Genomic DNA, 26,078 nt, shown 5'->3' with positions numbered 1-26,078 from the left:
GCCCATTCCCTTGTTGTTATTATTTCCATTGCGTTGTTTTTCTAGATCTCTCTGCATCACCATCCATATCTCTCGTTTCCTTTTCCCCTGATTCTAGTCTGAAGAAGGGTCTTGACCTGAAAGGTCACTCTTTCCTTCCCTCCAGAGATGCTGTCTGTCCTGCTGAGTTACTCCAGCATTTTGTGTCTATATTCAGTTTATTGAACCTAATTAGTTTAGTTCTTTCAAAGAGATAGCACAGCCTTGATGGGTTGTTCGACTCCCACTATGATCTTCCTTCATTAATACAAAATCTAGACATTGAGAACTTACACAGAATACTATAACCAAGCCTGATCCACTCCTTAAAGCACTAATATACACTGGCAGCCATTTTATCTCACTAAGCCCTTTTTGTTGATTACTAATATTATACACTGGCAGCCTTACTTTTTTTGGATCTCACTAAGCCCTCGCTTGGATGTTCATTGACCCGACCATACTAATATTATTATTAAATAGGCATTTCGGCCCCTTCGACTGTTTGTTTATGATCATGGCTGATTGCAACATCACAAAATTGGAGCCTGGGTTCCCTCGACTGATGGGATGGGAATCATGGTACCCGACCAAAGCCTGGCAAATGATGTGGACATAGACACATAGACAATAGCAGTGCAGGGAGGGTAGTGGATGATATATAATGAGGCCATTCGGCCCTTCGAGCCTGCAGCCGATTCATAGCCATTCAATAGGTGCAGATCATGGCCCTGATCATCGCCAACAATCATCATGGCTATCCAACTCAGTACCTGCCTTCCTTCTCTCCATACCCCCTGATTCCCTTAGCCACAAGGGCCACATCTAACTCCCTCTTAAATATAGCCAATGAACTGGCCTCGACTACCTTCTGTGGCAGAGAATTCCACAGAACAATGGAGAAGGACTGACTGGATGTTTGTGTTACATTTTATTGTGTATTGTGTGTTCTTTTTGATTGTACCGCTGCTGGCAAATTCATTTCACTGCACTTCATCGTATATGTGATGAATAAACCTGATTGATTGATTGGGTCTGCTCCAACGTTTACTGGGGGAGAAGACAGAAGAATGGGGTTGAGCGGGAAAAATTGATCAGCCATGATTGAATGGTGGAGTAGACTTGATGGGACGAATGGCCTATTTCTGCTCCTATCACTTATGAACTGATGACCTTCTTGCCATGCATCTGTTCGTGAGAGCTCGTCCTACCCTGACTGCACCACAGAGAGGGCCTTGTCCTCTGATCCCAGCCTCCAGTCAGTAGGTTCAACAGTAGCATCAAACACCAGAAGTGAGAGATCTGGAGAATTTATTTCACAGAACATCCCGTGATAAGAAACAGAAAAAAAACATTCTCACGGCCTCATTCACAACCTTCGATCAATGTACAGAAACGGCTCTGCATCAAAGTAGAGTTGTATTATTAATAGGAAGGAACTGCAAACACTGGTTTAAACCAAAGATAGACACAAAAAGACGGAGTAACGGGACGGGCAAAATCTCTGGATAAAAGGAATGGGTTGAGACCCTTCTTCAGACTGATGTCAGGGGAGGGGGGGCTGTACAGAGATAGAATGTAGTCGGAGACAGTCAGACTGGTGGGAGAACTGGGAAGGGGGATGGAGAGAAGGGGAAAGCAAGGGCTATCTGAAGTTAGAGAAGTCAATGTTCATATCGCTGGGGTGTAAGCTGCCCAAGTGAAATATGAGGTGCCGTTCCTCCAATTTGTGCTGGCACTCACTCTGACAGTGGAGGAGGCCCAGGCAGAGAGGTCGGTGTGGGGATGGGAGGGGAGTTAAAGTGTTTAGCAACCAGGGCATCAGGTGAGTTAAGACGGACTGAGCGGAGGTCTCATCCTGCGAATGAGTTCAGACACATAAATAGCTGGAGTAACTCAGCGGGACAGGCAGCATCTCTGGAGAGAAGGAACGGAGAGAAGGAATTGCTCTGCCCAAGTAACTCAGCGGGACAGGCAGCATCTCTGGAGAGAAGGAACGGAGAGAAGGAATTGCTCTGCCCAACTGAGGAAATATCCCACAAGAAGAAGCTTTCAGCACATTGGCCTTCAACAGGCAGAGTACGGAGTATTCCAGTGGGGATGTTATGTTACAGATGTACAAGACATTGGTGAGGCTGCAGTTGGAGCATTGTTGTTCAGTTTTGGTCACTCTGCTGTAGGGAAGATGTTGCCAAGCTGGAGAGGGCACAGAGAAGATTTACGAGGATGTTGCCAGGACTCGAGGGCTTGAGCTACAGGGAGAGGTTGAGCTGGCTGGGACTCTATTCCTTAAAGTGCAGGAGGATGAGGGGTGATCTTATAGAGGTGTACAAAATCATGAGAGGAATAGATCGGATGAATCTTTTATTCAGAGTAGGGGAATCAAGAACCAGATGACATCGGCTTAAGGTGAGAGGGGAACTCGGGGTGGGGAACTTTTTATACACAGAGGGTGGTGGGTGTAAGGAACGAGCTGCCAGAGGAAGTAGTTGTGGTAGGTTGTATAACAACATTTAAAAGAGACTTGGACAGGTGCATGTGTAGGAGCAGGTGGATGGGACTTGGTGGATGGGACTAGGTGGATGGGACTAGTGGCTCTGATGGACCTTTCAGGGGGCAAGGCGCAGCTGAATGGGTGATGAAATGATGAATTGACATAAATGACACAGAGAGTGTCGTGGAATCAAAGCCTCTCACTCAAGCGATCACTCTGATGAACACAACCACGGGGGAACATCAGGAATCAGCTTAGGCCTCTGGTCGACAGTACCAGGAGCGAGGAGTCACCAACGCCCAGAAATGCCTCTGCAGGGAAGGGACAGGTCAATGGTTACATACAGTGTGATGTCCAGTGTGTGCACGCGCATGTGTAGGTGTGTGTGTGTATGTATTTGTGCATGAGTATGTGTGTGTGTGTATGTATGTGTGCATGAGTATGTGTGCATGTGTGTGCGCGTGTGTGTATGTATGTGTGTGAGCATGTGTGTGCGCGTGTGTGTATGTATGTGTGCATGAGTATGTGTGCGTGTGTGTATGTATGTGTGCACGAGTATGTGTGCGTGTGCGTGCGCGTGTGTGTATGTATGTGTGCATGAGTATGTGTGCGTGTGTGTGCTCGTGTGTGTATGTATGTGTGCATGAATATGTGTGCGTGTGTGAGAGTGATTGTGTGCGTGTGCGTGTATGTATGTGTGCATGAATATGTGTGCGTGTGTGAGAGTGATTGTGTGCGTGTGTGAGAGTGATTGTGTGTGCGTGTGCGTGTATGTATGTGTGCATGAATATGTGTGCGTGTGTGAGAGTGATTGTGTGCGTGTGCGTGTGTGGGAGTGAGTGGTGTGTGAGTGGGCCAGTGTAGGCGTGAACATGAGCGAGTGAGTGAGAGTGAGTGTGTTTGTGGTGGGTGTAAGTATGTGTGAGTGTGTGTGGGCTAGTGTGTGTATGGGTGTGGGTGTGGTGTTTGCGTGTGGTGTGTGCATGGTGGGCGTGCATGCGTGTGCGTGCGTGCGTGTGCGTGGTGTGTGTGTGTGCGTGCGTGTGCGTGCGTGTGCGTGCGTGCGTGTGCGAGTGAGGCTGGGTGTCCGGGTGCCAGTCCACACCCACCTCAGTGACGGGGCAGTGGATCTGTGCGTACCACTCCTGGCAGTACAGGCACACCTGGATGCCCTGGCCGATGAAGAGGAAAACCCACATCATGATGTTCCAGCCGGGGCCCGTCCTGCTGTCATTGAAGATGAAGTTGAAGAATACTGGGGGGGAAGAGGACAACAGTGGTGGAGGTGGGACGGTAGCTGTAGGGGGCAGACACTCCCTGCTGCTGCCTGAACGACAGCTCCCCTCCATCAGTCCCCTCTCCACGTACGCACCAATGTGTCCTCCCTCCTCCCCACAGGGGGGGGGAGACCACAATAGGCCCAGTGCCTACAGTGACGGGCGGTCCAGTGGCGGTTCGGCAGTACTTGCGGCCCCCCCCCCCCAGTCTCCCCCTCCCCCCCCCCCCCCCCACCCCCCCCCCCGCCCCCCCCCCCCCCCCCCCCGCCCCCCCCCCCCCTCTCCCCCCCCCCCTCATCCGGGGTCTCTCCCCCCCCCGGTCTCTCTAGGGGTTTTGGGGGGAGAAGGCAGGAGAAATGGGGTTAGGAGGGAGAGATAGATCAGCCATGATTGAATGGTGGAGTAGACTTGATGGGCTGAATGGCCTCATTCTGCTCCTATAACATGATCTCGGGGGCAATCAGTAGCTTTACCTTCTCCGACGCTGGAGGTCGGCCCGCTACAGGGATGGCAGGAGTGGCAGCAAGCAAGAGCTGGCATTGCCAACCCCAGCACTGCATTGCAGCCGGTGCCAACTACACAGCGGCCGTGTGCCAACAACTCACAGTGCCGTGACGCAAAGGAGGCGAGGGTACTGCTGTCTCCCGGAGCGATCGTGGTGGCACCACCTACCTCCCAAGATGGCAAAGAGGCAGAACATGACGGGGTAGAAGTAGCCCAGGCACAGCGTCAGCACGTACTCGTGAACCACGGCAGACAGGATGAAGACAGACAGCATGGCAGCCACGCGGAACCTCTTGCCCAGTATCTGCAACACAACATACGCCAGTGACCCTGCAGTCGGCCCACCTCCACACATGCACACCCTCGCTGAGTTGGACACGTTACTGTGCCCTGGTGGTGGGGCGGGGATAGGTGTGGGTGTATATGCGTCTACATGTGTATATGTGAATATGTGCGTATGTGTGTGTGTGTGTGTATGTGCTTATGCATGTATGTGTGTGCATGTGTGTGCATGTATGTGTATATTTGCGTTTGTGCATGTGTGTGTGTGTGTGTATATATGTGCGTGTGCGTGTGTGAGTGCGTATGTGTGTATATGTGCGTATGTGTGCGTGTGTGTGTGTGCTTGCATAAATGGTGTTAATGTGCACATATGTGGTATGTGTGTGTGCAGTGTTGTGTATATGTGGTGTAGGGCGCATTTAAGTGTATGCAGGTGCACATGTGTGTGTATGCATATGTATTTGTATGCATGTGTGTGTGCAGATGTGTCCGAGTACATGTGTGAGTTTGTGTGTGCATGTGCATGTATGTGTGTGTGCGCACGCAAATATGTTTGTATGCATTTGTATTTGTGCGTGTGTGAGTGAGCGTGCGTGTGTGAGCGTGCGTGTATGAGTGAGCGTGCGTGTGCGTGTATGAGTGAGCGTGAGCGTGCGTGTGTGAGTGAGCGTGCGTGTGCGTGTATGAGTGAGTGTGAGCGTGCGTGTATGAGTGTGCGTGTGCGTGTATGCGTGAGCGTGCGTGTGTGAGTGAGCGTGCGTGTGCGTGTGTGTGAGTGAGCGTGCGTGTGCGTGAGTGAGCGTGTGTGTGCGTGTATGCGTGAGTGAGCGTGCGTGTGTGAGTGAGCGTGCGTGTGTGAGTGAGCGTGCGTGTGTGCATTATTCTGTGGTGCAGCCAGAGTGGTAAATCACAATGAGAGACTGGGCAGATTTGTGTAACTCCAGTCATGACGTGAATATTGGCGTGCCAGTCTCACCGTGCGGCTAATGGGAGACGGGGAGGGTTGACGTCTGCCCACTGGGCCGTGGCATCATGCCCGCGCTGGGCTGCGCTGCGCTGTGTGGCGCGGTGCTTACCCAGACCAGGTCGGTGTAGGTGTAGTTGTAGAGCCAGTCGTGGACGACCACGTTCCAGGTGCGGTAGTAGTTGGCGAAGGAGGTGGAGTTCCACCAGTCCTGGGGCAGAGACGGGCAGCGAGTCAGTGCCTGCCGTCACCACACGGGGCAACTATCCCAGGTTTAGTTTAGTCTAGGGATACAGCATGGAAACAGGCCCTTCGGCCCCACCGAGTCCGTGCCAACCAGCGATCGCCCGTTCACACTCGTTCTGCGTTATCCCACTCTCTCATCCACTCCAGACACATCACCAACAGAGGGCATGAGGGGCTAGCCATCTGAACGCATGATGCCCACCAGGCGTGGGCAGCCAAGGCCACCACTGGCCACGCAGAGGAGGGTCGTACAAGGACGGGTCGACAGATAGAAAAGGGCAGGTGTCTGTCGGAGTGGGGCAAGTGGACAATGTAGTGGCATTGTTTAAGAGGGAACTGCAGATGCTGGAGAATCGAAGGTTACACAGAAAAGCTGGAGAAACTCAGCGGGTGCAGCAGCATCTATGGAGCGAAGGAAATAGGCAACGTTTCGGGACCAAACCCTGAAGGAAATAGGCAACGTTTCGGGCCGAAACCCGTAAGGGTTTCGGCCCGAAACGTTACCTATTTCCTTCGCTCCATAGATGCTGCTGCACCCGCTGAGTTTCTCCAGCTTTTCTGTGTAACCAATGTAGTGGCATTGTTACATCTCCCTCCAACACTCCTCTGCAGCCCTCCTCTCCCCCCCCCACCCCCACCCTCTCTCCCCCCCACACCCTCCCCTCACTTCTCTCCTCTCCCCCATCTCCCTTCCTTCCCACCCATCGCTTCCACTCCCCTGTGCCCTGCTCTCTCTGACCTCTCCACACACACACACACACACACTCACACTCCTGATCAGTAGCATGCCCTGTCCACTACCCCTCCCCACCCCGCCTGTTACCTTGTAGAACATGCGGTCTCCGAAGCGGAGCATCTCGGCAAAGGCGTTCAGCCAGCAGTGGAGGAAGGAGTAGAAGAAGAGGAGCAGGATGAAGATTCCTGGTGGAGAGAGATCACCAGCTCAGTTTGCCACCATGTGTGACCCGAACCCGGACGTAAGGCAGCAGCTCCAGCTCTGCGACACGGTGCCACCACAAAGTACTGGAGCAAGCAGCACGTCAAGCAGCATCCGTGGAGCCTGAAGCAGGGTCGCGACCCAATACATCACCGACCCGTGTTGTCCAAGGATGCTGCTTGAGCTTGAGCTGCGAACTTTCTCTCCAAGCTGAACCTCTTCCCTCCCTCCACCAAACACCGACTAGTTCCCACCGTCACATACTACACACTAAGGGAGTTTTACTAAGGGAGAGGGACAATTGACCTACAAACCTGCACGTCTCTGAGATGTGGGAGCAAAATGCAGCAGTGGGAGGAAAACCCACAATGGGCACAGCGGGAAGGTGCAAACTCCACACAGACAGCACCAACCCGAGGTCAGGATTGAACCTGGGTCTCTGGCGCTGTGAGGTACCGCTGTGCCACTTTGTGCCATCGTGTATTTCTGACAATGATTGCCCATTCACCATTGGAAGTGCCAACTGACTAATACACAATTCTCACGTCCTTCTTGAAACCATCTTCCAAGCAGGCTCCACCTTGGGCCTGGCTTGTCCGCTGGGCCGGGGCCTTGCTGGACGGGGGGGGGAGGGGGCCTCGCTGGGCTGGGGCCTTGCTGGACCGGGGGGGGGGAGGGGGGGCCTCGCTGGGAGGGGGGGAGGGGCCTCGCTGGGCCGGGGGGGAGGGGGGATCGGGGGGGGGGGGGGGGGGGGGGGGGCCTCGCTGGACGGGCACCTCGATGAACGGGCACAGACTGTGCCACTGGCCCTACCTGGCAAGGTGGCGTTGAATATCGAGAGGACAAGCGTCTTGGTGCTGAATGGCTGTTTGCTCATGTTGGTGAACACTGGGATGCAGAGCCTCACCAAGATGAAGTACAAGTAGAAGAGGCAGCCAAGGACCTGTGGGGCAAAGAATAAACAGCGATCACAGTCCGATCCATCCACAGCGAAGCGGCGCGGTGGCGCAGCGGGTAGAGTTGCCGCCTCACGGCGCCGGAGACCCGGGTTCCATCCTGACTACGGGCGCTGTCTGTACGGAGTTTGCACGTCCTCCCCGTGACCTGCGTGGGTTTTCTCCGAGATCTTCGGTTTCCCCCCCCCAAGACTGCAGGTTTGTAGGTTAATTGGCTTCGGTAAGAATTGTAAATTGTCCCGAGCGTGTGCGAGTGTACGTCACGGACTCGATGGGCCAAAGGGCCTGTTTCTGTGCTGTATCTCTAAAGTATTACCTTCGACTGCCTCCGACTAGCATCACGACCTACCTTCGAGTAAAAAGTATCGATTTTTTTTACATGTGACAATCAGATACCATCTCTTCTTCCTGAGGAGACTGAAGAAGGTCCATCTGTCTCCTCAGATCCTGGTGAACTTCTACCGCTGCACCATCGAGAGCATCCTTACCAACTGCATCACAGTATGGTATGGCAACTGCTCTGTCTCTGACCGGAAGGCATTGCAGAGGGTGGTGAAAATTGCCCAACGCATCACCGGTTCCTCGCTCCCCTCCATTGAGTCTGTCCAAAGCAAGCGTTGTCTGCGGAGGGCGCTCAGCATCGGCAAGGACTGCTCTCACCCCAACCATGGACTGTTTACCCTCCTACCATCCGGGAGGCGCTACAGGTCTCTCCGTTGCCGAACCAGCAGGTCGAGGAACAGCTTCTTTCCGGCGGCTGTCACTCTACTAAACAACGTACCTCGGTGACTGCCAATCACCACCCCCCCCCCCCCCGGACACTTATTATTTATGTTTTTATTCAAATCGTTTGCTATGTCGCTCTTCAAGGGAGATGCTAAATGCATTTCGTTGTCTCTGTACTGTACACTGACAATGACAATTAAAATTGAATCTGAATCTGATCTAATTGTTCCATTCTCACCTGAGCAAAGTTCAAGGCAACGTACTTCCATCTGATCTTTGGAGTCCTGGAATAAGATACATCCCTGATGAGATTTGAAGGCTCCCAATTCATGAGCCCCGTTAGTCCCAAAGCCATGTAACTGCCAAAGTACTCATGTTCATAAGACATAGGAGCAGAATGAGGCCATTCGGCCCATCAAGTCTACTCCGCCATTCAATCATGGCTGATCTATCTCTCCCTCCCAATCCCATTCTCCCGCCTTCTCCCCGTAACCTTTGACACCCGCACTAATCTCCGCTTTAAAAATACCCAATGACTTTGTCTCCACCGCCGTCTGTGGCAATGAATTCCACAGATTCACCACCCTCAGGCCAAAGAAATTCCCCCTCATCTCCTTTCTAAAGGTGCGTCCTATTCTTCTGCGGCTATGACCTCTGGTCCCAGACACCGCCACTAAATGTGTGAAGTGTACCCTCTGCTGTAGTGTAGGGGACATTGCGGGCAATTACACAGCAAGGAGGAATGAGGTTACCGAGTCTGTGCATTGATTGAGGAGTAAATACTTGCCCCAAGACAGCAAAGAGGTCAGTGGTGCAGCGGTAGAGTTGCTGCCTCACAGCGCCAGAGACTCGGGTTCCATCCCGACCACGGGTGCTGTCTGCACGGAGTTTGCACGTTCTCTCCCCGTGACCACATGGGTTTTCTCCGGGTTCTCCGGTTTCCTCCCACACTTCAAAGACGTGCAGGTTTGTTGGTTAATTGGCTTTGTAAAATTGTAAATTGTCCCCAGTGTGTGTAGGATAGAGTTAGTGTGCGGGGATCGCTGGTCAACGTGGACTCGGTGTATCTCTAATCTAAACTAAAACCCTGGACATCAGGATCCTGCATGTGTCTTTATCCAATGTGTACACCATAAAGCTGCACCCGCCCTTATTTCTGGTAAAGATCCCAATGCCACTACTGGGGCGAATTTCTGGGAGCTGTGGGTGTGGGGGCAGATGGTGGAGCAGAGTCAATCTCCTGCCCCCCCCCCCCTCCATCCGTAGCATCAAAGCTGTCCTTGTGAGGGGATCTGGCCTTTCTAGGCAGCAGCCCCTCACGGATAACATCACCAGCCCACCCCCCTCTTCAGCAGAGCAGTGCTGGAGGTCATCGACACATCGCCAGGCCAGGCCGACCCCTGCAACTCCCACCCAGTGCCGTCACCATGACAACAGGGCCTTCATGGCCAAGTTGAGACTCTGCATCTTTAACAAGTTTGGACAAAATGGTGGCGGGGACGTGACGACCCTGGTGTACTGCCTCAGTAGAATCTACCGTTCCTGCACGCTTGTACCTTGGTTAGGTCACGTGACAATGCCACAGGGCGGGGTGGGGGAGACGAATGCCAGGAACGAGCTGCCCAGTGTGGCAGAATATTGATGCAAGAGATGGATTCTTACTGGTTGGAGTGGGCATCGAAGAACGGACCACAGTGGGTGGTTCTTGATCTGGGCCCACAACGCAGGGCAGGCCACCCCCTTGGCCCAACCAAAGAGGGGGTAAGGAGAAAAGCCCCATTCAGTGAGAGACCAAGTCATACCTGGGATATGAGTCGCGATAGACGAGGGTGGGGCAGAACAAGAAGTAAAGGTAGCAGGAGAACGCTGGCATCTGAAGCACTTCACCTACAAATAAAAATAAGACAATTTAAATCAGTTCACAAAACACAGCTTCATTCAGCTTGAGATCTCATGTACTCTTAAGATGGAGTCCCAGTCTCTCACATTGGTCTCTCTGAAGAGAGTTTTCTTCATGTGCTTAGTATTAGGTAATAGACAATAGGTGCAGGAGTAGGCCATTCAGCCCTTCGAGCCAGCATCGCCATTCACTGTGATCATGGCTGATCATCCCCAATCAGTATCCCGTTCCTGCCTTCTCCCCATATCCCCTGACTCCACTATCTTTAAGAGCCCTCTCTCTTGAAAGTATCCAGAGAACCGGCCTCCACCACACTCTGAGGCAGAGAATTCCACAGACTCACAACTCTCTGTGTGAAAAAGTGTTTCCTCATCTCCATTCTAAATGGCTTACCCCTTATTCTTAAACTGTGGCCCCTGGTTCTGGACTCCCCCAACATCGGGAACATGTTTCCTGCCTCTAGCGTGTCCAAGCCCTTAACTATCTTATATGTTTCAATGAGATCCCCTCTTATCCTTCTAAACTCCAGAGTGTACAAGCCCAGCTGCTCCATTCTCTCAGCATATGACAGTCCCGCCATCCCGGGAATTAACCTTGTAAATCTACGCTGGGCTCCCTCAATAGCAAGAATGTCCTTCCTCAAATTAGGGAACCAAAACTGCAAACAATACTCCAGGTGTGGTCTGACTAGGGCTCTGTACAACTGCAGAAGGACCTCTTTGCTCCTATATTCGATTCTTCTCGTTATAAAGGCCAAAATGCCATTCGCTTTCTTCACTGCCTGCTGTACCTGCATGTTTACTTTCATAGACTGATGTACAAGGACCCCCAGATCCCATTGTACTTCCCCTTTTCCCAACTTGACACCATTTAGATAGTAATCTGCCTTCCTGTTTTTGCTACCAAAGTGGAAAACTTCACATTTATCCACATTAAACTTCATCTGCCATGCATCTGCCCGCTCCCCCAACCTGTCTAAGTCACCCTGCAAACTCTTAGCATCCTCCTCACAGTTCACACTGCCGCCCAGCTTTGTGTCATCTGCAAATTTGCTAATGTTACTTTGAATCCCTTCATCCAAATCATTGATGTATATTCTTAGCATTCATCACATCTTTCTTCGGATAGAATAGCAACAGATATTGTATCAACGGTCCAGGCCAGGGAAAGACCCATAAGCCTCAACCTCCATGTTGCCTGCTTCTGGAATTCACTGATTTATCTACACTGGCTGAGGGCAATGTTGGGGTCAGAGGTCAAGGGTGGACACTGGCTGAGGGCAATGCTGGGGTCAGAGGTCGAGGGTGGACACTGGATGAGGGCAATGCTGGGGTCAGAGGTCAAGGGTGGACACTGGCTGAGGGCAATGCTGGGGTCAGAGGTCAAGGGTGGACACTGGCTGATGGCAATGTTGGGGTCAGAGGTCAAGGGTGGACACTGGCTGAGGGCAATGCTGGGGTCAGAGGTCAAGGGTGGACTGACTGAGGGCAATGTTGGGGTCAGAGGTCAAGGGTGGACACTGACTGAGGGCAACGTTGGGGTCAGAGGTCAGGAGTGGACACTGGCTGAGGGCAATGCTGGGGTCAGAGGTCAAGGGTGGCCACTGACTGAGGGCAATGTTGGGGTCAGAGGTCAGGGGTGGACACTGACTGAGGGCAACGTTGGGGTCAGAGGTCAGGAGTGGACACTGGCTGAGGGCAATGCTGGGGTCAGAGGTCAAGGGTGGACTGACTGAGGGCAATGTTGGGATCAGAGGTCAAGGGTGGACACTGGCAATGTTGGGGCCAGAGGTCAGGAGAGGACACAGCCAGAGGGCGATATCAGGGTCAGAGATGAGGTATCCTCACCCACTGTGTTGGTTCACACACAGGTGAGAGAAGCCTCAGAAACAGGTGGGAGAAAACTGTGGACAATATGCTGTAGTAAAAGTAAGGCAATACCTTCTAATGCCTCCAGGTGGTGGTATATCATCTCACAGAGAGACTGTCCCAGTCACACTCTGGGCAAGGAATGGCTGGGAATTGAACGCATTGCTCAAAGTGGCCTGAGGTGAGTGGGTTCAGGCAGAGTGGAAGTGAAGGCACTGTTTACAACATGTAATGGCAGTAAGATTTTAATTTATTAAGTACCGATAACTTTAGTCATGCCACTGCTCCGAGGGTCACCAATGAGGTAGATAGTAGCTCAGGACCGCTCTCTGGTTGTTGGTAGGATGATTCAGTTGCCTGATAACAGCTGGGAAGAAACTGTCCCTGAATCTATAGGTGTGCGTTTGTTTTCACACTTCTGTACCTCTTGCCCGGTGGGAGAGGAAGTGACGAGGTGACACTGGTCCTTGATGATGCTGCCGAGGCAGCGTGTGGTATATAAATGAAGCAAATGGAAGCGAGATTGGTTTGTGTGATGGTCACAATTCGCTGCAATTTTGTGCAATCCTGGATGGAGCCGTTCCCAAACCAAGTTTGATACATCCTGATAAAATGCTTTCTACGGCGCATCTGTAGAAGTTGGTGAGAGTTGTGGCCTTGTGCATTGGCATGATCGTCATTGTGGCCTTGGCATTGGCACTAGTGGGCAGCGTGTGAGCGGGCAAGACACGGGCAGGCTGTGCTGCCCCTCAGTGAGTTGCATTGGTTGCTAGAGATCGCTGTAACCGGAATCCTTACCTTGCGATCGTTTCGCCTTCCATACTTTGGGAACATTTTCCCGTATGTAAGAGTAACTCTTCATCGCTAATCGAAGCTGTGGTTAAAACACAAACAATGATCCATTGCCCCAACCACACGGTGTGCTACAATACTTGGACTCATCCTTGGAAAGGCCTGGATAGAGTGGATGTGGAGAGGATGTTGCCACTAGTGGGAGAGTCTAGGACTAGAGGTCAGAGGCTCAGAATCAAAGGATGTTTTTTTAGGAAGATGAGGAGGAATTTCTTTAGCCAGAGGGTGGTGAATCTGTGGAATTCTTTGCCACAGACGGCTGTGGAGGCGAAGTCAGTGGATATTTTTAATGCAGAGAAAGACAGATTGTTGATCAGTACGGGTGTCAGGGGTTATGGGGAGAAGGCAGGAGAATGGGGTTAGGAGGGAGAGATAGATCAGCCATGATTGAATGGCGGAGTAGACACGATGGGCCGAATGGCCTAATTCTGCTCTTAGAAGTGGTGAACTGTGAGCTGCATGTAATACCTGTTCCAAGATCACAATGAACCTCGAGGCTGGGGGCAACTGGTAATGAATGACGGCGTAGATCGGGTAGATTCCAAGGACGCAGACTTGGCCCACGACCAGCACCAAGCCCAGGGCCAGGGTGGCAAGGCGAGGGTATCTGGCCAGCTGGTACGAGCTGCCCCACATGTCTAGAGCTTTGTAGGGCACAGTCAGCGTGTAGAGGAAGAGGCAGATCCAGGTGACAAACACCCTGGGGAATTTCCCAAAGGCGTACACCAGCATATCAAAGTCTAGGATGAGCCTGAAAGGGGAAAATAACGAAGGTCAACTCCTCTCCCCAAACCCCTCAGCTCACACAATACAAGCGAGGCTGTTGTCAAACATGTACGACTTACACATTCTGTTATTCCACATATAAACCCCCAAACCCTTCACTGACATCCCAGCCTAGAACCCACGCCCACGGATTTGCTTTTAGTTCAGGAAGGAACTGCAGATGTTGGTTTAAACCAAACGTGCTGGAGTAACGCAACGGGACAGGCAGCATCTCTGGAGAGAAGGCATGGGCGGCCATCTTCTGCTTTTAGGTTAATTTAGTGTAGAGGTACGGCATGGAAACAGGCCCTTCGGCCCGCCCAGTCTGGGCCGGCCAGCCATCACCGCACACTCACACTATCCAATTTACAATGATACAAAGCGAATTCACGTGTTTGGAGTGTGGGAGGAAAGCAAAGATCCCGGAGAAAACCCACACGGTCACAGGGGGACTGTACAGACAGCACCTGTAGTCAGGATCTCTGGTGCTGTAAGGCAGCAACTCTACCGCTGTGCCACCAAGCCTGTAACCCACTCCTGGTCATCTGTTGTTCTGTATAGAAACCAAACCCCCTGTATCCTTGACCCATTTGATCAGGTGCCCGCCAAGCACTCACTTGGGGCACGGCAGCTCCGCCAGGCTCGGCAGGCTGAGGCTTAACTGATGCAACGATGCCCAATGATGCCAAGGGATTGCCCTGCCCTTTGCCCGCTCGGACACATTGCCCGCATGAACTCTTCGGACTCGGAGGCAGCGGTGAATCACAGACCGGAGGCGGCATCGGCCGCGCCAGGGACCCCCTGGCAGGAAGGGCGCTGGGCTCAGCCGGTGGGCACCAGTCTGGCATGGCATGCAGGGAGCCCAGTGCGGGGCTGGGGTTTAATCTGTGTCTAGGTCGCCCGCTACAACGGTTGGCGCTCTCACCTTCCCTCGTCAATGAACTCGACCGCCATGGTACTGACAACAAAGACGATGAAGAGGGCGATGAACATGTGGTATATCGTCTTAATGTGGGGGTTCTCGAACAGCTCGCTGGGAAAGAAAAAGCCCAGTGAATATATTGACACAGCGGGTAGCACCCCAGTACCGTGTTCCCGTCAACTCCACTAACCCAGCACGCTCTCCCACTACGGACGGCCTTGATACCTCTGATCTGCATTCAGACTGAATGAATGAATAAGTTTATTGGACAAGTATTCACATACAAGGAATTTGCCTTGGTGCTCCGCCCGCAAGTGACAACATGACACACAGTGACAGTTTGGAATGACACATAAAGCATTAAACATTAATAATAAAACATAACCAATGTGAATTAAGTAACCAGATCAAAGGGAGGCTACAGATTTTTGGTTATTGAGTAGAGCTACTACTCGTGGATAAAAACTGTTTTTATGTCTGGCTGTTGGCAGCTTTGACAGTCCGGAGTTGCCTTCCAGAGGGAAGTGATTCAAAGAGTTTGTGGCACTGCCAGGAGCCAGGCATGGCACAGGGACAACATTCCCATTGCCCTGGCATAAAGGCTGCCCGCTTCCTGTCCTGCTCTCAGCATTGGAACGCCAGCGTCAGGCTTTCAGTGCGGTTCACTGCATTCCTCTCACACCTCCACTTTCCCTCCCCCCTGAATCTCAATCTGAAGAAAGCATGGATGTGGAGAGGATGTTTCCACTAGTGGGAGAGTCTACAACCAGAGGAAATGGCCTCAGAATTAAAGGACATACCTTTAGGAAGGAGATGAGGAGAACTTTCTTGTGAGAGGGTGGTGAATCTGTGGGATTCTTTGCCACAGACGGCAGTGGAAACCAAGTCAATGGGTATTTTTAGGGTGGAGATTGACAGATTTGTGATTGGTGCGGGTGTCAGAGGTTACGGGGAGAAGGCAGGAGAATGGGGTTGAGAGGGAGAGATAGATCAGCCATGTCTGAATGGTGGAGTAGACTTGGTGGGCCGTTTGAAGTGATGTGCTAACTGGAGACCCAGTGTAGGAGGACCACTGTGAGGGGAGAACAAAGGAGGACCCAGCATGGGGTACTTGTAACTTTGTCAGCCGGTGCCCTTTACGTAGCCACTATTTACATACCTTGGGAACGCAAGCAAAGAATTCACTGTGACTTGCCACATGTAACAATCAAGTGTCATTCATTCATTCACCAACAGACAACAGGAGCAATCTCCCTTTGATTGTTGTTGTTTGCGGTCAGATCTTGGTCTGTTTGCGCAGCAGCTATTATGCAGCAAGTCAAACTGTCTTCACCCTAAAACACAGGCTGTTTCTTTCTCCATAGATGCCGATTGTTTCTGTTTTTAGCTCCGATTTTTAGCATCTGCCGCCTTTCTTCTGCGAGCTGGTTGCCCAGGGTTAGGACCCTTGCTTCCGTCTGCCCGGCCGCCTGAGGGCCAGGGTCCGTGGGTACAGGCGTGCCTGGTAAAACGGAACGTCAGTTCCCATTGCGCTCTGCACACTGCACGCTGCAGACCAATGTACCCCACACTGTCTGAACGTGCATGTTAATAAAACACAAGCATGGAGCGATGCAGGGAATATCTCTCCGAGGCCCGCAACCCACCTCTATGTAGGGACGCTTGGGAGTGGACCATCCGTAACTACGGGCGATGCAGTCGAGTATAAGATCAATCGACTGACACTGTACAGAGTTACACTGTACAGAGTTATACTGTACAAAATGACACTGTATACAGTAACTATACACCGTAACACTGTACACTACACCAGAACGCTATACATAGTAACATTGCTCACAATAAAACAACAACACAGTAACGCTGTACATGCAACTGTATATACAGTTATACCGTCTGTACTTACTCGAGGATCGAGCATCGATTCACAAAGACTTTTCCTTTCAATGTTGCAATGTTCTTGCCCCTTGGGACAAATATGATGTTATTAACACTAAACCCAACTCGTCAACAATAGTTAACTGATACTCTGTACAAGATACTAATGGGAAAGATTTAACAGGACATTTGTGTGTGTGTGTGTGTGTGTGTGTGTGTGTGTGTGTGTGTGTGTGTGTGTGTGTGTGTGTGTGTGTGTGTGTGTGTGTGTCCCATACATGTATATATACACACACATACACAGACACATATATACGTAGACATGTATGTTCGTCTATAATGTATGTACACACATATAAACAAACAATAATAGTGCAGACAAAAAGGTATATGTATGTGTACAAATATGTGTGCGTGTGTACATATGTGTGCGGGTGCAACTTTTTTGTTTGTTTATGATGGTGTTTACAGAGTAATACAGTCTGAAGAAGGGTCTCGACCCAGAAACATCACCCATTCCTTCCCTCCAGAGATGCTACCCGTCCCGCTGAGTTACTCCAGATTTTTGTGTCTATCTCATGTTTACATGTCTGTTGTGCTGCTGCAGGTAAGAATTTAATTGTTCCGTTTCAGGACATGTGACAATAAAACACCTTTGACTCTTGACAGTAGGGGAATCGAGGACCAGAGGTCATAGGTTCAAGGTGAGAGGGGAACGATTTAATAGGATTTTTTCCACACCAACAGTGGTGGGTGTAAGGAACAAGCTGTCAGGAGGTAGTTGACGCAGGGGTACTATAACAAAATTTAAAATATATTTGGACAGGCACATGGATAGGACAGGTTTAGAAGGATATGGGCCAAACACGGCAGGTGGGACTAGTGTAGATGGGGCATCTTGTTCGGCATGGGTAAGGTGGGCCGAAGGGACTGTTTCCAATCTGTGTGACTCTATATCTCTCAGGGTGATCTCTCCATGTTGTGGATGGCTGCACCTATCTCCCCCAAAGGCTTTCGATCAACAATCTGATGTTTTCCGAGCCTCCACCAGAAAGAGCCACATCTGCAGGAGTTTTAGTTTAGTTGCGTTTCTGTTTAGTTTATTGTCACGTGTAGCGAGGTGCGGTGAAAAGCTTTTTGTTGCGTGCTAACAAGCCAGCGGAAAGACAATACACGATTACAATCGAGCCGTCCACAGTGTACAGATACACGATTAGAAATGTTGCGGTAGGTAGGAGTAGAGATTCAAAGGAGTGGACCAATTGTAATGTGTTGTTGTAATTCACCGTCGTGAGGGGGGGAGAACAAAGGACAATGGGGACTCGGCGTGGGGGTGCGGGGTGGAGCCGGCGCGGGATGCGTTGCCACTTTGTCCCTGCCCTTTATGTGGCCACTATTTGTATACCTTGGGAATGCAAGCAAAGAATTTCACTGGGACTTGTCTATTCCATATTCCAGTGACTAGCACACAAAGAGACGCCTGGGTTGGGCGCCATCTTTGAACGGATCTGGGGTGGGGAGGGGCGGTGGCGAGGTCCAGTCTTCGCTGGGATCTGGCAGCCCAGTCCCACCACACATTCCCCGTGAGAGAGAACGGCCTCCAGCCCGACGGGGTTGGTGAGCGGCCTTTCCCCTCACTCACTGCACAAGTAAACAGCTCCCCCTGGCTGCAGCTCTCTGTACCTGTTCCTGTGTCCCGACTCCTGGGACTTTGTCACTTGTTTATAGTGTGAATAGGACTCAATGGATTCTTCCGCGGCTCTGTCTAGCAGCTCGCTCAGGTGACCTTTGAACTGATCCAACAATTCTACCTTCATATCCTAGGTCAGAGACAAAAGAAAATGTTCTAATCAAGAATATGAGATGAAACATAGAAACATAGACAATAGGTGCAGGAGTAGAGGCCATTCGGCCCTTCGAGCCTGCACCATTCGCCATTCAATATGATCATGGCTGATCATCCAACTCAGTATCCCATCCCTGCCTTCTCTCCATACCCCCTGATCCCTTTAGCCACAAGGGCCACATCTAACTCCCTCTTAAATATAGCCAATGAACTGTGTGGCCTCAACTACCTTCTGTGGCAGAGAGTTCCACAGATTCACCACTCTCTGTGTGAAAAAAAAAAAAAAATCTCATCTTGGTCATAAAAGATTTCCCCCTTATCCTTAAACTGTGTGTGTGACCCCTTGTTCTGGACTTCCCCAACATCGGGAACAATCTTCCTGCATCTAGCCTGTCCAACCCCTTAAGAGATTCACCACTCTCTGTGTAAAAAATGTTTTTCTCATCTTGGCCCTAAAAGACTTCCCTCTTATCCTTAAACTGTGTGTGACCCCTTGTTCTGGACTTCCCCAACATCGGGAACAATCTTCCTGCATCTAGCCTGTCCAACCCCTTAAGAATTTTGTAAGTTTCTATAAGATCCCCCCTCAATCTTCTAAATTCTAGCGAGTACAAGCCGAGTCTATCCAGTCTTTCTTCATATGAAAGTCCTGACATCCCAGGGGGCACGAGGGCCTAATAGCAATGGATCTACAAAATAAAATAGTAGGTCCCTCGTGCCTGCGCTGCCCTTCAATAAGAACGTGACCAATCTTCTCTCAATGCCGGTGACCAGGGTTTGATCCCGACTACGGGCGCTGTCTGTACGGAGTTTGCACGTTCTCCCCGTGACCTGCGTGGGTTTTCTCCGGGATCTTCGGTTTCCTCCCACACTCCAAAGACGTGCGGGTTTGTAGGTTAATTGGCTTGGGTAAAAATGTAAATTGTCCCCTAGTGTGTGTGTAGGATAGTGTTGATGTGCGGGGATCGCTGGTCGGTGCTGACTCGATGGGCTGAAGGGCCTGTTTCTGTGCTGTATCTCTAGATTAAACTAATATGCGGGCAGACTTATCGTTAGACGATATTAATAGTTCAATAGGACAACATCATGTGGTCCAGAGTACATCAGCTCATTCATTGATAGCTTTATTACCCGCCCACCCCTCTATGACCAGTGGGGTGGCCAACACAACCCATGGAGCAGAGCACTGAGATCAGACAAGCTCAGCTGCAAGGAGTGACAAGTCCTTATCTGCGTTGCAAACATGACCTTGCGTTTCATGGGCCGATAAGGCAGTCATCATAAAGATAGATGGATTGCATGTCCTTGGCGCATGCCTTCACCCCGCGTAAACATGTGGCAATTTACCCATCTTCTCCACAACGCTCACCGTGACCTTTTGGACTGGCGTGACCTTCTCGGTATTACAAACAGGCAGCTGAATGATGAAACATGGGATAGGGACAAGCAAGTTCAGCTTGTGAGGCAGGTCAGCTGTGTAGTAATGTGCAGTAATGTGCAGTAATGTGCAGTAATGTGCAGTAATGTGCTATCGTACAGGTAATGGATGGGGGATAGATGGGTAATGTACAGGCAATGGTCATGTCCAGTTTGTACTGGGGCTGTACGATTGCTTTAATTAGGCAGCAATTTCATTATCATGATATCAATGCGATTCTTCCATTTTGTCTTGTTCCTTCTCTCTAACACGTCTTTCTCGTTTCTCCGTTTCCCTCTCATCTGGTTTTAATTCTTTCACCATCATTCACTCTGTTTGCTTCCCCGCTCCTAGATTTCAGTAACCTCCAGGAGGCGACGCTGCCCAACTCAGCATCACCACCAACATAAAGTGCTGGAGGAACTCAGCAGGGCAGGCAGCATCTGCGGAGGGCAAATAGACTCATTCCCTCCTCGAGATCCCCCCAGCACTTCATGCTTTGCGCAAGATTCCAGCATCTGCAGCCCCTTGTGCCAGCGTCATTATTCATTTGTGCATTTATCGCAATTTGCGCCGCAAGTTTATTGCGATGTTAACAATGAGCTGGGCAGTCGCATTGTTCAGCGCATTTTGCATTGCAGCGCGTCCTGGCTCAGTAATACCGCTTTAAACTTGGCAATGCTTAAGCAGCAACTGAATCTTTTCATTCACCAAGTGTTGCTAGTTTACGATGATATCATGTCTCTAAATGACCGATGTATTGTGAAATAATAAATGTAAGGGGACATGCCCTAATAACATCTTGAAAGTCCTACCTCAATATGTTTCTTCCAGGCAATTGGGTGATCGAGGTCATTGCCATGATCTGCAGAATCTTCAAAGAAAGGGACATAAATATTAATAATAGGGGCATAATATTAATATGGGCAACTTCCAGCCCAGTGGTATGAATATTGAGTTCTCTAAAGTTAAGTAACCCTTACTTTCCCTCTCTCACCATCCCTCCCCCACCCTAGTCCTCTTGCTAATTTCACCATTTGTATTGCTTTGTTATCACCTCGTCCCCAGCCAACAATGGACCATTGTGGGCTCCACCTTTCCCGAGTCGATGCAGGCTCTGTACCTTCCCATACCCCCTCCCTAACTCACAGTCTGATGAAAGGTCTCAAACCAAAACGTCACCTAACTCCTCTTCTCCAGGGATGAAAGGTCTCAAACCAAAACTTCTGCCTTCGACTTGCAATGAAGGAGGCTGCACAAAATGGTGGACATGGCCTGGTCCATCACGGGTACAGACCTCCCCACCATTGAAGGGATCTACAGAAAGCGCTGACTCAAGAAGGCAGCTAACATCATCATAGACCCACACCACCCTGGCCATGCTCTCATCCTGCTGCTACCATGGGGAAGAAGGTACAGGAGCCTGAAAACCGTGATCTCCAGGTTCAAGAACAGCTTGTTCCCAACAATCAGAAGGCTCGTGAACATTGCACAACCCTGACCACAACACAACTTCAGCAACAATCTACCATGGACTTTGCACCAAGGTGGCATTATGTACTTTAGCTTGCACTGTCATGCTCCGTTTACCTAGGATAAATGACAGTGTATTTGTTGTATTGTTGCGTTAATGCACAGGCCTGAAAAGGTGCAGCAAGTAGCAATCTCATTGTTCACGTCCTGCTGCATATGACAATTAAATGCTCTCGACTCTATTGAAGAGCCAGTGAGTGCATGAAAAGTCTCAGCAAAAAAAGTTGGAAAGGAACAACGGTGTTTTGAGGTGGAAATGGTTAAACAATGGTTCATCTGGGGTGGACTTGACATCAGTCTTTGACTTCATCACCATCACAATTGAGAACTGCAGACACCTATTGTGTGCCTGTAAAGAGGGGGGCTTTAAATAGTTCAATTCAGCCCACTGAGTCTACGCCAACCATCGATCTCCCGTTCACACTAGTTCTATCCCACCTTCTAATCCACACTTGGGACAATTTACACAGGGCCAATTAACCTATAAACCCCACACCTTTGGGATGTGGGAGGAAACTGGAGGAAAACCACGCGGTCACAGGGAGCATGTGCAAACTCCACACAGACAGCACGCAAAGTCAGGATGGAACCCGAGTCTCTGCCGCTAGTGAGGCAGCAACTGTACCGCCGCGCCACCGTGACGCCCTGCTAGTGGAAAGAGTCCGAGTCGCTCACGGCAAAATAGCCAGCCTCGGACTTGTGGCCGCAGTACCTATGGGTTCTCCATGTGTGTGATGTTGCTTTCATGGACCTGGGTCTAATTAAGACCTACCATTTGCTGCAGCATTTTGCATGCTGTTTTCTTTGGATTGCTTCTTCCGCTCCCGGACTTTGGATTCTTCCACGCATTCATTCATCCTTCTTGGAATTCTGAAAACAGACATCAAAGTAGATTTATTGCAAAAGAAGCAAGAATGACGCGATCTGCCCGTGCCACCACTGTGCAGTGTGTCCATGTCTGCTTGTACCGTACACATTCATGCTGTGAATGTGCTCCACTCCCTTCCTTCCTCTCATGGTTTCCAGATATCCTTTTTAGTTAACTTTCGTTTAGAGATACAGTGCAGAAACAGCCACCGAGTCCGTGCCGACCAGCGATCCCCGCACACTAATATTATCCTACACACACCAGGTACAATTTACATTTACACCAAGCCAATTAACCTACAAACCTGCACGGCTTTGGAGTGTGGGAGGAAACCGAAGATCTCGGGGAAAACCAACGCAGGTCACGGGGAGAACGTGCAAACTCCGTACAGACAGCACCCGTAGTCAGGATGGAACCCGGGTCTCCGTCGCCTGTAAGGAAACAACTCTACCGCTGCGCCACCGTGCCGCCCTGTGCTTTCCTGCAGTCTTCCCTTAAAAAAGTTTACAGCCAATAAACCGGACACTGTTCCACAAACGAACACCTTCTCTGCGGATTCATGTCCCTTGCCCTCTCTGCTGATACACACACTAAACTTTTTTCCTCGTTTATTATATTGTTGCAAGTAAGAATTTCATTGTTCTATCTGGGACATATGACAAAAACACTCTTGAAACAATTGATTCACAACTGATGTTAATGTTTTCTCCAATGGAAGAGCCTTACTAAATTGATAATCGACTTTCTTCATGAATAACAAAGCAGACGTCATTTAAAAATCCATTGCTTTAAAGAGATGTGATCAAAAGTCCTTTCCCACAGGTGGGGGAAGAGGTGGGGTGGGATTGGGGGGGGGGGGGGGGGGAGCGGAGTTACCATCAAAATCCCATCAGTTCAACTGAATTGAGATCAGACAATGAAATGCTGTCACTTTTCATCCATGAGTCAGCATGCAGTAAAAGGGGTTAATCAGTCAGCCCTGAACTTTGTGATTATTATGCTAGTATTGATTATTTTATATCATAGTAATATCAACCTACAGCCTTTGCCTTTGTAGCAGAAAAGTGAAAGTCTATTTCAAGTATCTCCACGCTAATTAGGCAGGATCGGTTGTAAAACAATGGCCCGTAATTAAAACCCCATTCCAGGGATGCTGAGTCATTATCCCAGAGAACGTTAATCAGTGCGGGAAATCAGCAAACTCGGCGGTTATAAACTATCTGGTGGGTGGTGACTGATACAAGTGGAGAAAAGGGCTGGCAGAAGCTGAGGCTCCACTTGATTGAATGCACGAGTTGGGCCGAATGGCCTGTTTCCATGCTTTATGATTCTGAATGACAGTGTCATCAGCAAGAGTGGAGCTGGAGACAACGCAGACAATGACTGGTCCAGGAAAAGTGTTTCAGATGTAAAAACAAATCAAGTCATTGGTCTGGGATCTGTCAACGTGATTCCTTGTCTGGAGTTGGGCTTTACCATATTAACCATATAACCATATAACAATTACAGCACGGAAACAGGCCATCTCGACCCTTCTAGTCCGTGCCGAACACATAATCTCCCCTAGTCCCATCTACCTGCGCTCAGACCATAACCCTCCACTCCCTTCCCATCCATATAACTATACAATTTATTTTTAAATGATAAAAACGAACCTGCCTCCACCACCTCCACTGGAAGCTCATTCCACACAGCTACCACTCTCTGAGTAAAGAAGTTCCCCCTCATGTTACCCCTAAACTTCAGTCCCTTAATTCTCATGTCATGTCCCCTTGTTTGAATCTTCCCTACTCTCAGTGGGAAAAGCTCAGTGGGAAAAGCTACATACTGCTGACATCAGCAGTGCAGGGTCCCACACTGACACACGCACACACACAGGGGTACAGTCACACACACACACAGTATAGATGGTCCCACATTAACACACGCACACACACAGGGGTACAGTCACACACACACACACACACACACACACACAGTCAAACAGTGTAGAGGGTCCCACACTGACACACACACACACACACACAGGGGTACAGTCACACACACACACACACACACAGTGTACACAGGGTCTCTCCCTCACACAGTGTAGAGGGTCCCACACTGACACACACACAGGGGTACAGAGTCACACACACACACAGTATAGAGGGTCCCACACTGACACACGCACACACATACAGGGGTACAGTCTCACACACACACACACAGGGTGTAGAGGGTCCCACACACACACAAAGTGTACGGGGGTCATACACACACACACACACACACAGTGTAGAGGGTCCCACACTGACACACACCCTTCTGTGCGTACAGGGTCACACACACACACACGGGGTGTACAGAAGATGAAACCAAGGCAGGAAGAGTCAGTTAGTGTGGGAGCTTTTGGCGGAGCCACGGGGCGGTTTGATAGCCTGAGCCCATGTTGTTGCTGCTGCTCGCTGCTCTGGGGCTACTGGTGTAAAGGACAGTTTTGAGAGCAGTGTGGGGCTGCGCTGTGGTCGGGGCCAGACTTCCCGCACTGGCACGCCTGATTAAACAGGCTGGGCAAGGTTCACCCAGGCCCTGTCCCAGCCTTCACAGGGGAACCTGGAATTCAAACCTCCAGCTCCACCATCAAAATCCCACCTTGAATGATTTCCGTACAATAGAATAACTTTGTAAACATATCCCTTTAAACTGTTGACCATAAAATCCACGAAAGCCTGTCCCTGAATTGTTCCCTGACTGACTTTTGTCCGTCTGATAGCGGAGTTGAATGTGACGGGTACTCACCGCGATCCCACTCACAGCTCACCTCCAGTCCCGCTGCTCCTGAGCTTCTAGATCAACTTCAGTGACTGTCGGCCTTTGTACCGACTCACAAAGATATGCACAGTGTTGTAATCCTCCAAGTGGCTGTAGCTGTGACCTTCCAATCAAGAAGATAGACACAAGCTCTTTGCCCCAGTCCTTGGGGACTGATTTTTAACCCTTTCCTTCCCTTCTCTCGGAAAACAAATTACTTTCTCTCTCTGACATGGAGCAGTGCAGAGACTTATAGAACAGGCCCACAATGTCTGTGCCAAACATGATCTATTCATTCCCTCTGCCTGCACCTTATCCATATCCCTCCATTCCTTGCAAATCCACGTGCCTATCTAAAAGTCTCTTAAACGCCACTATTATATCCACAGTGCCCTCCATAATGTTTGGGACAAAGACCCATCATTTATTTATTTGCCTCTGTACTCCACAATTTGAGATTTGTAATTTTTTAAAAAATCACATGTGGTTAAAGTGCACGTTGTCAGATTTTAATAACGGCAATTTTTATACATTTGGTTTCACCATGTAGAAATTACTGTGTTTATGCATAGTCCCCCCCCAGTCCGGAGTCGCCTTCCAGATGGAAGTGATTCAAAGAGTTTGTGGCCAGGGTGAGAGGGGTCAGAGATGATCTTGCCCGCTCACTTCCTGGCCCTTGCAGTGTACAGTTCATCAATGGAGGGAAGGTTGCAGCCGATAACCTTCTCTGCTGATCGGACAATTCGCTGCAGCCTCCAGGTGTCGTGCTTGGTGGCTGAGCCAAACCAGACCATGATGGAGAAGGTGAGGACAGACTCTACGATGGCCGTGTAGAATTGGACCATCATTGCCTGTGGCAGATTGTGCTTCCACAGGAAGTACATCCTCTGTTGAGCCTTTTTGACTGTGGAGTCGATGGTGGCCTCCCATTTAAGGTCCCTGGAGATGATGGTTCCCAGGAACTTAAAACACTCCACAGATGTGACTGTGGTGTTGTTGATGGTGAGGGGAGGGGGAAGCTCTCCTAAAGTC

At 50.2% G+C, this 26,078-nt stretch overlaps 1 protein-coding gene across 4 annotated transcripts; it reads right to left on the bottom strand.

Moving 5' to 3' along the window:
* Positions 1 to 950: 950 nt before the first annotated feature.
* Positions 951 to 25,217, bottom strand: LOC129714745 (sterol O-acyltransferase 1-like). Of its 4 annotated transcripts, none has more exons than XM_055664551.1 (16): positions 25,057 to 25,214; positions 22,158 to 22,255; positions 20,668 to 20,726; positions 18,273 to 18,409; positions 16,618 to 16,677; positions 14,715 to 14,822; positions 13,493 to 13,775; positions 12,971 to 13,046; positions 10,207 to 10,291; positions 8,643 to 8,688; positions 7,536 to 7,665; positions 6,609 to 6,706; positions 5,652 to 5,750; positions 4,462 to 4,597; positions 3,622 to 3,767; positions 963 to 2,823 (listed from the first exon to the last, which is right to left on the bottom strand). In XM_055664551.1, the coding sequence occupies exons 2-16, from the start codon at positions 22,240 to 22,242 to the stop codon at positions 2,767 to 2,769; spliced, it is 1,605 nt and encodes a 534-aa protein (XP_055520526.1). In that variant the 5' UTR covers positions 22,243 to 22,255; positions 25,057 to 25,214; the 3' UTR covers positions 963 to 2,766. The 4 variants fall into 4 exon arrangements, with proteins under 4 accessions (XP_055520529.1, XP_055520527.1, XP_055520526.1 ...); XM_055664550.1 differs by having other exon boundaries at positions 964 to 2,823; positions 25,035 to 25,215; XM_055664552.1 differs by lacking the exon at positions 16,618 to 16,677 and having other exon boundaries at positions 953 to 2,823; positions 25,035 to 25,217.
* Positions 25,218 to 26,078: the final 861 nt, after the last annotated feature.

This window comes from Leucoraja erinacea, chromosome 40 (genome assembly GCF_028641065.1).
Source record: "Leucoraja erinacea ecotype New England chromosome 40, Leri_hhj_1, whole genome shotgun sequence".
Lineage (NCBI taxonomy): Eukaryota > Metazoa > Chordata > Chondrichthyes > Rajiformes > Rajidae > Leucoraja > Leucoraja erinaceus.
This window is presented reverse-complemented; position numbering and strand designations above follow the sequence as displayed.